This window comes from Terrapene carolina, unplaced genomic scaffold, assembly GCF_002925995.2.
Source record: "Terrapene carolina triunguis isolate 2854851 unplaced genomic scaffold, T_m_triunguis-2.0 Scaffold95, whole genome shotgun sequence".
NCBI classification, from domain to species: Eukaryota; Metazoa; Chordata; order Testudines; family Emydidae; genus Terrapene; species Terrapene triunguis.
In genome coordinates this window covers 32,805,786-32,815,523 of record NW_020664446.1, presented here as the reverse complement: position 1 = coordinate 32,815,523, position 9,738 = coordinate 32,805,786, and the positions used below count along the sequence as shown (strand labels likewise).

General features: G+C 41.8%; 1 protein-coding gene across 1 annotated transcript; it reads right to left on the bottom strand.

Annotated features, from left to right (window-relative positions):
* Nucleotides 1–2,750: 2,750 nt before the first annotated feature.
* Nucleotides 2,751–7,326, bottom strand: PPP1R3C (protein phosphatase 1 regulatory subunit 3C). Its single transcript, XM_024192637.2, has 2 exons — nucleotides 7,179–7,326; nucleotides 2,751–5,099 (listed from the first exon to the last, which is right to left on the bottom strand). The coding sequence occupies exons 1-2, from the start codon at nucleotides 7,190–7,192 to the stop codon at nucleotides 4,151–4,153; spliced, it is 963 nt and encodes a 320-aa protein (XP_024048405.1). The 5' UTR covers nucleotides 7,193–7,326; the 3' UTR covers nucleotides 2,751–4,150.
* Between the last annotated feature and the right edge of the window lie 2,412 nt (nucleotides 7,327–9,738).

Below are 9,738 nucleotides of genomic sequence, written 5' to 3'. Positions count from 1 at the left end.
CTATGGTCTTAATCCACTGTGCTGCATATTTTGTCATAGGTACATCCCAGTGAGCTCTTAGGCCAAAATCAAAAACAAACGCAGCATCCAGCCTCAGCTCTGGCATAGAGCAGGGAAAGGGAGGAAGGTGGACCAGACCGATACTTTTTTGCTGTGTAAAGGGGATTGATTTGAAATAGAGCCCATGGAGTTCAGGAAAGAAGAAAAGAGAGAGAGAGAAAACAAACAAACATGTTGCTGGTCTTTATGGCAGGGGCCTATGGAGTTTGAGAATGGCATGACAGCCCCTACAAGAACCCACTTCATTTGTTGTCTTGCACGGTGGAGGTCCAAACCTTGCAAGATAGCCTTCCAGGGGAGCCGACTTAAAGCCCGGTGGTGCAGAGAGTAGGTTTACATTGTTTAAACAATGATCGCTCCTGTTTTTTTAAAAAACAACTTCCGTCTCTGCAGTAGGAATGCAAGCAAACCCTCTCTCCCCATGCCAGGGTGAGGATGTGCCAGCTATCCCTTTAGAAATCCTCGCCAAAGGCTAGATCTAGGGAAAGGAATGTCTCCCTGCCTCAGACGTAAAGCAGCACTTCTACTCTAGCCCCTACTCTGTGTATCTTGCTGGAGAGAAGTAAAGAGTTGATGCACAAGTTAGGCCATGGAAGGGGCGGGGAAGGCTCTCAAATCACCTCGCTGTAACTGTCTCATAACCCCAGTTTCTTACACCACTTGGAGGGAAATTAGTGCCAGATTGTTTTGAAGAGTGAGAGAGTTCTCCCATGCATTGTAACCCATTCTATGGTGCTTTGTTTTCCTCTGCTATTCATCAGGCCCCAGCTAGGGGAGGGGAGCCTGCTAAAGTACTGTGTCATTAAGTCAGGCTATAGAGCAGGAGTCTCAAACTCAAATCCTCCCAGCAGGCCAATGTCAGTTATGCTGCCCAGAGCCCGCCCCCCAAACTCCACCCCCCACAGGCCTAAGGCTCTGGGAGGGAGTTTGGGTGGGGGAGGTCTGGGGTATGGGATTGGGGTGCAGGCTCTGGGAGGGAGTTTGGATGCAGAAGGGGTGAGAGGTTGGGCTCTGGGAGGGGGGTTGGGTGGGGGAGGGAGCCTAGGGTCCAGGCTCTGGGATGGAGGTTGGGTGCTGGGTGCAGGCTCTGGGAGGGGGTCAGGGGGTGCAGCGCTTACCTGGGGCTCCAAAGGAGCAGGCCACAGGGCCTCTGCACGCTGCTGCCCCCAGGCACCACCCCCACAGCTTCCCACTGGCCGCAGGGGTGCTTGGGGTGGGGGCAGTGCACAGAGGCACAGCCCCACCCCACGCCGGGGCCGGAAGTCACGTAGAGCAAGTGCATAGGAAACTTGCTCAGCAACGGCATACAGGGCCAAGGGAGAGACCCAGCCCCAAAATTGCGGGAGCCCCGCAGGCCACATTGGGGAGGTTCTCGGGCCGCAGATGGCCCGCATGCCAGGAGTTTGAGACCCCTGCTATAGAGACTTATCCTTCCAGATGCAGATGGACTTGGTTCAATTTCCACTACTGGCCCCTGCTAAGAAAGGCTAGTGGAGCAACCTTCCTATTCTGCAGGGTTAGGAGTTGCTTTTGCTGTGCTCAGAGCTGTCAGGACCTTTCCAGGAAGATAGCTTGAGGGAGGGAGGGGCTTCTGCAAAATTGAAATTTTTCCATGGGAAAGCTTGATCTTCCAATAGGAAGTAGTTAGCAAAATCAATTTTAATTTCAGCTCATCCCAAATTAAAAACATTGCTTTGACAAACGAAGTCCAAATGTTCCTTTTTGGTTCAATTTGACATTAATCTAGGCCCACCTGATCTGCTGTATGGGTGAGAGAGTTCAGATACCTCATGTCCCTATTCTCCCCTACAGATCAGACACCCTGGCCAGACTAGAGGGATCATGGTCTTCCCCCTTTGCCTGAACTGTATCAGTGCCACTAATACAGTGCATCATGGGAAATGTAGTCCATTGTAGAAACCTGGCCCACGAAAGAGAATGGAGGTATAAGGCACTTGAACTACCACTCTTAGAAACATGACAACAGCTCAGACAGTCTCTCAAACTCATGTTCCGAGTTGGTTCAAAACACCCCAGTCGCATGTTTCAGTTTGGTAGTGTCTAATTGTTTGTGTCAAAACAACATATTACTGAAATTCTTCCAGACCTTTAATTCAGAATTATCTTTTTCATTTAAATTCAGGTTGAAAATTGAAGTTTTCAATAGGATAAATGTTAATTTTTGACCAACTCTAGCAGTGCTTCCTTCCAGACCATAACACTGATCCAGGCCTTCTGACAATTAACTCTCAATTGCCCTCAATCACAAAGCAGGACAATGGATGGTGAAGGAGGGTGCTTGTTTTCCTGAGGGATTAGGGGAGAAAAATCAAAAACAAAAAAAATATGATTTATTCTTAAAATGGACCAGTTTACATAGTACAGTGATAGTTACAGTAGAAAAATATTTGGGTGGTAGCAGAAGAGGCTAATTTCACCTTACAAAAATGCTCCAATCCTCAGTATCTAAGTGAGTAATGTGACTTGCATTTTCATGTCATCAGCTCCGTATAGCAGACAAGTGAACACAGGTGTGTGTATTGTACATATTTAGAGTTGCTGCATCCCATACATTCTTAATATCGCCGACTTCATTCTCACAGGAAAAAGATTATCTTTACACTTTGATAGCTCAGAATGCGAAGCACAAAGTGCAAAAATACACTGGGTTTGCTGAAATATGTAAAACAAACAAAAAAACCACACACACCACACCAAACATTTTGACTTCACAGAAAATAACTGAGGTATGAGAAGAAGCATAGAAAACTGCTCCTATTTATGTGCAAGATATTTAACTATGAAAAGTATTCTTTCTAGAGAAAACCAGTGGCAACCCTGCTCTTTTCAAACAGATTAGCTTTCAAAAAGTGCAGTTACCTCACCATCTTCAATATGAAGGACCTCAGTTGCCTAAGTTTACTTTACTGCTTTAGAAAACTATTTCTGACTCAAGTGTTACTGACTGCAATAGGGAACAAGATACCATAAGAGTCAAGACAAACATTCATAAGATCAGATCAGCAGATGAACCAACACATTTAACTCGCCTCTAAATTAGGACATTTTATAAGTTACATGGTCTGTCTTGTAAATGATTTTTTCCAGATATGATTTTTGGCATCTAGGGGATTTTTAAAAGGCACATGAATTCTTGAATGTACATAGAGCCAAATTCTGCCTGTGAAGTCAGTGGGGTTGCATGGGTATAAGTGAAGGCAGAACTTTGAGCTTATGGTACAAGATAGGCACCACCCACAAGATTAAATATACATAAGCATATTTACAGAGTTCACTCCTACCATCTACCATTACTCTGTCACTTATTTTCATATATGAAGTAGTTAGAACAAAAAGGCTGCAGTTTAAGCTAATTGCACTTTCTTTATTGCTTAATTCATTTTTACCCCTTAAAAATTTCCCATGTGATTTTTGGAAGACCAGCTTCCAAAAGTTTTTGCGCTTTCCTAAAATATACAGTGCATCTTACCTCTTCCCCGTCTCTGACTTTTCTGTTATCCACCCAAAAAGATACTCCTTATTCATACCACAGAATCATAACCTTGCATTTTGTTTCCATGAGGATGTAGAGGGTTAAGACAAACCTCTGTCTTGGCAGCAGTATCTCATCTCATCTCTACTACATACTCTGCCATGCAAAAAATGAATTGTGGCTCTGTTCACATAACATCCCACACACAATTATTACAGCTTCCCAAAACTCCACCACACATTGTACTTCCTCACAAGTGTTTCTTACCCCATGATTAAGGCGAGTGAATAGCAAAGAAAGTCACATATACTTAACACAGACATGCTATTTCTACAGTAGGTAACTGACTGAGGGGCTTGTTTTTCCATTTTGAAATAGACCCCTTTTTCTCTAAGGGTAAGATGTGGTTAAGTTTAGAAGTTCTCAGATGGTCAATTGCTTAACTCAACAAGTCCCAAAATGCTAGTGAATTTGGATTTGTAAGAAGAGTCAGCAAAACTTTCTAGCAGGTTTTGGTGTACTATATATGAAGCAGAGGCTGAAGACTAACACTGTTTACTTATTGAAAGCAGGAATGCTCATGGGCTAGTAGTTCATTCACCAATATGGGGATGAGTTTTCAATCCTATCCCAGCTTTGCCACTCAGGAAAGAAGCCATTTGACAGCCTCGGACTGCCAAGCTGCTCACACTCTGTTTCGTGCGTCTTCCTTGGAATCTTATGAACTGTGCAGTCTCTCTTAGTAGATGCTGGTGCTTGGACGCCATCAGGTTTCCATTCTGCATGGACAATCTTGTAGTTCTGACCCTCGTTATTGTCCCAGAAGATGTGCTCACCATTTTGGTAAGAAATGCAGAACTCAATCTTCTCTTGAGTGGGAATGGCTGGAGGCAGCTCAATAGCAAATGAGAAGGTGTCACTGTCAGAGTCGCCATATACATTGTTCATATAGACACAGTCAACATCAGTGTAGGTTTTCCACGTATCAAAGGTAATTCGAACCTGAACCTTCTTCTCATAGCTCATGTTTTTCACTTTCACAGTCCCTGCCACAGCCCTTTCTTGGAGGGTGCAATTCTCGAGACAGACAAAGTTCTTCTGCAAGTGATTCCGAAAATCTAAGTAATCAGCTGAAGGCTGAGGGAAACCCAGAATCAAATTTTTCTCTTCATGTAGTTTTAAACCAGCAGTTATGTCTTCAAGGTCTAACAAGTCATACTGAAGATCCCACACCGGATGCTCCTGGATTTCAGAGAAGACATGGATTGCAGTCAGAGATAGCCCCTTTGAATCTGCAAACACGACTCGCTTCTTGGCTCGGCTTGGGGAGCGGTTCCAGTCATTGTTTCGACACTCAGATTCACGTTTCACATTGAGACATGGTCTGAGAGGCTTGAATCTGTTAACAAAGTTTCTTCTTTGATAGTCATCAAGAGGGCTGAGAATTCTCTTCAGAGGTGGCGAATGGGCTAAGCAAATTCTCATGGCCACATCAACGGGCATCATGGAGCTAGGCAAAGGTCTTGGGTCCAAGATCTGTATCATTCTGAAATGTGATTGGGAAGATGGTAAGTTATAAGGTTGTCTGCTCCATCAAATATATACTGGAAGAGAGTCTTTTGAAAAGCTGTGCACACTTTATTTCATTCACCATCTTAATTATTCATGGCTTGCTCGTTGCATACTCTCAAATAATGCAACCTAAATTACGATTATGACTTCCAATTACAGAAGCTGACGAATAGCATGAAAAGTTATTCAACCATATTTGTACATTCTGAGTTGTTTTGATTTAGCCACATTCTCACCCAGCTGTTTGCTTTTCCATGAACAAAATCTGTGCAAAGAGGTTTTTATTCACACAAATGTTCGTTCAGGAAAGGTCTCATCTTGCAAATGTTCACGTGGGAATATGGGTGAAGATTTTCAAAAACCAGCATATGTATTAGCTATCCCTAGTGGAAGTGCTCATCTCATTTCAGAGACAAGGTGGGCGAGGTACTCTCTTTTATTGGGCCAGCTTCTGTTGGCGAGAATGAAGCTTTTGAACCACACTGAGTTCCAGGTCTGAAAAGGGAACTCCCAACGTCACAGCAAAAATGCAAAGTAGAACAGATTTTCCAGACTTGAAGCTTCTCTCTCACCAACAGAAATTGGTTCAATAAAAGATATTACCTCACCCATCATTGTCTCTAATATCCTGGAACTGACACAGCTACAACTACACTGCACGCATCTTATTTCAGTCATACAGGCTCCAAGCCAAGCCCCATAAATTCCTGCAGGTTCCCTCAATCAGGGAGCAGAGATAACACTGTATGGACTCATCTTCACATAGTGCCAAATAGGTAAAAATTGATAGATTGATATGTTCAGTGTTTGTTCAACACTTAAAATGAATAATTTGTAAAGCCAGTTTGTGGATAATTCAGACAAGAGTGGTCAAAATGCTAGATAAAATTGATCTCCAAGAGTAATTCACCCAGCTGCAGGTGTCAGGGGCATACCATATCATGATTTTGGCTGTTTAATTTATGTAACAGGAGCATGCTTCACCCCATCTTATTTCATTGTAGTAATCTAGTATACTAGCCCTTAATAAAAGGTATACTTTCCTAAAAGCATCTCTAAATCCATTTGTAAGTCTACTACAGGTCTGCATAAAAGCTACATAGCTTCTATTCCAATTTTTTTTTTTATAAATCACCTTTCTACTGATGAAAGATTCATAATTACAGTATAAAGAGAGACATGGCTAGTTCAAACATTTGTGTATATTATATATTTGTGGATTAGGGTTTCAAATGTAATACATCTTTGAAGACTGGTGTAGTTTGAATGAAGATAAAATTCTGTTGAGTCATAGGAAGCAAATATTTGCTTTCTCACTTTAAGAAAGCTTTCTACTTCTAAGTGGTATTGCAGAACAGTGCCAAAATATAGGCGGGGGGGCGAAACCTTTTATGCAGACTCTGAGTCTCTTAATTCTGCCTGTTAAGGCAAGTGCGGAGGGGGAGGGGGAATAAAAAAAAAGGGCCCTATTAGCCCCTGAAGCCAAAGCAACATAAATTCAGCTATATAAACAGAACCAAAAACGACACACACACACACACATTGAAGTTTCAAAAACAACTTTCACTTATGGCTATTTTGAGAGAAACTCCTTGTGCTTCTTCGAATTTTAGCGCACATACACAGGGCATTAACAAACAGGCATGAGAACTAGGAAACTGACAAAATCCCCAGAAAGTCAGAAGTTAAGACCATTCTGGAGACATTAAATGTTAGCATTACAGATGCATGTTAACATTTTAAGTAATACAAAACTTGACAAGGGTCATGATATAAATCTTAATGTCTCAGGTCCCTCCCAAAAAGCAAAATTCTAAATTCTTAGAAAATGGCTGATGTCACACACAGATGCATGCACTAGCTTAGGTAGTTCATAGACTCAAAAGTCAATTTAAATACTATGTTAATCTGCACTAGTACACTAGCAAACACCCATATAATGCTTCTGCGTTTGTAAGAGGGGCGTGCCATGCTCCACAGAAACTCCTGCAATGCACTTTTTAGCACGAGCATGAGTCCCTATCAGCAATGTTAACTCTTACAGAAGGCTTACCTGGTACAATTCATTAAATAGAGCAAACTAAGCCAGAAGAGAAGAGCATGGAGAAGAAGCGGTGAAGGTTAATTAAGTGCTTCTAGCTTGATTAAATCTTTGCACAATCGCCTCCCTTTCTTAGCAACTCCCCTCTGCAGTAGCTGCTCTTTGCAGACTACCAGAGAACGTAGTCTGCTGCCTGCTTCTACACACAGCCCTTTTCACGTGAAAGCCTTTAAGCAGCCAATCCCTTAGCAGGTAGCCCCTGCCAAGCAATCAGGGCAGTTACATGCTCATGTTACTGCATTTGTAAACTCGAGAGACGTGTTGGCTGGAGACTGCCTTCTAACGCAGGAGAAATAAAGCACGAAACTATGAGTTCAGGATCAGCTGGTTTTAGTGATAGAGACTAATATATTTTTAAGGTATCAGTCATGATAAGGTGATGTTTCTGCGTCCATGATCTGTCACCTTCAAATCAGCACTAGCGCTGGAAACTGCAGAAAGAAAGTAACTTTCCATTCTAATAATTTTAATGAGAAAAATATATTTTAAATTTAGTTTCATCTTGGCAGGAAAAAAAATGACTAAAGTCAACCATTTGGAAACAAGATATTTTGATCAGTTATATAAAACAGTATAGTCCAGAGTATAATGGTATAATTTATAACTATTGCTGACGTTACAAGACTTCAACAAGTATTCTAACTTTGGGGGAGATGGAGGATCAGGTAAGCAAAGCCCTAGTCCTGCAATGACATCGGAATAGGCAGACATGCACAGAGAGCCCCATTAAAATCAGTGGAGGGGTCTGCCCCCATGAATGCCTTGCAGAATTGGACACAAATAATTATATTCACATGAGCTGTCTCATTGACCTCAGACATGAGTGCAGGATTGGGGCCTTTGTATCACTGGAGGGAGAAGGTGTGTCAGAAAATCTAGGTCACTGTATTTATCTCTTTTATCACAGCAGCTGTTTTCTCCCAACATGTAAAAAACAGCTTCTCAATTAGGTTTACTTTTCTTTGGTTTCTAAAATATATTTAACTTACAGAGAGGAGAAAACAGCTGTTCTCCAAGCAACAAACCAGGCAAATATCAAGTCTATTCATTCATTCCATGCTATAGAATAGGATGGGGGGGGGGGTAATTATAAAATATAGCTACAAATTGACAATTTTTTCACATAAGAAGCACATAATGATATTTTTGGTTACAAATATCCCTTGTCTCTTGTTTTGGCACAGTGCTGAGAGATTCCCATTTTGATATTTGTTTATTGAGGCTACATTAAAGTATAAACCTGAATCATTACTGAAGTGGCCACATAATTATAGGACTAAAATGTACCTCTCTTCTTTTTCCCTTCGTGCCCCTTGCTGAGTGAAGAACTTCATTAAATCTCTGTTTCCTGAACTGTTATAGTTGAAATAACTTATTAAAGTTCTTTGCCCCTTCTCCCACTCCACTTTCAGTTCACACTTAAATCTTTTTATTTAGCTGTGAGAAAAAAGGTTCAACTGATTGCTTCAGTGCAGAAGCTGAGCAGAGCACTCCTTGATTAGTGACAGTCAGACACCTGCAGTTTCTCTGCTCAAGGGGAGCCTTATTGTGAATAGCTGGGGGCTAACAAACTTGGAGAAGCCTATTTACCAATACTCTAAGTCTAAACTGTGGTTTAGCATCTCGTTGTAATTCGGGGAGCAAAGAAAGGAGACAGCAGCAGGGTTACAGCCTCAGTGGAATGGATTTTCAAACTGAAAGGCTTTCAAGTCAGGGGGTTAAAATGGATTTTTCAAATGGCCTGTGTTTCCAAGCAGTAGGGAAGGGAAGCACGCTGCATTTGTAATATGGGTTTTCAAAATGAAATAGATATTGTTTAATCATGGCTATTTTTTTTTAGTCACTGTTGGAATGATCTTACATACTTAGAACAAAAATAATACCCAGCCTAAACTGTAAAAAATAAACTTTTGTACTAGCTCTCGCCCATGATTTGTTGCAGGGGCAAATCTATTTGTAGCTGAACATATATATCCCCATACACAATGTAAGACTCTCTACATCTCTTTGCCAGTTAGAAAAAGTACTTCTGCACATTTAATTTAATTAGTTTTTATTTTCACACACAGTTCTATGTTCTGTCTGTGTGCTATAGGACCTATAAAGGTGCTTGAGTTACATTTATTACATAGGAGTCAGAAGTTTCCTTTCTTTATGCTAGGAAAAGGGGGGAAATGGAGCAAAAAAATTCTCCATTATGTACACATTGTGGGGAAGGGAGTCACACCACTAATACGTGCTCTTCTTGCCGGCACCACTGATTTAGGCCAGGGTCAGCAGGATTACATAGAATGGTCAGCCTGGGTCAGACTAAAGGTCCATCTAGCCCAGTATCCTGTCTTCCAACAGTGGCCAATGCCAAGTGCCCCATAGGGAATGAACAGAATAGGTAATCATCAAGTGCCATGCAAGGGTCTACAGCTAGTATACAAAATAGCCAGGAAGCCATAACTGGTTGCAGCATGCTGCCATCTGCAGAGTGCAGATTTCCCAAAGGCAATTCATATGGGAG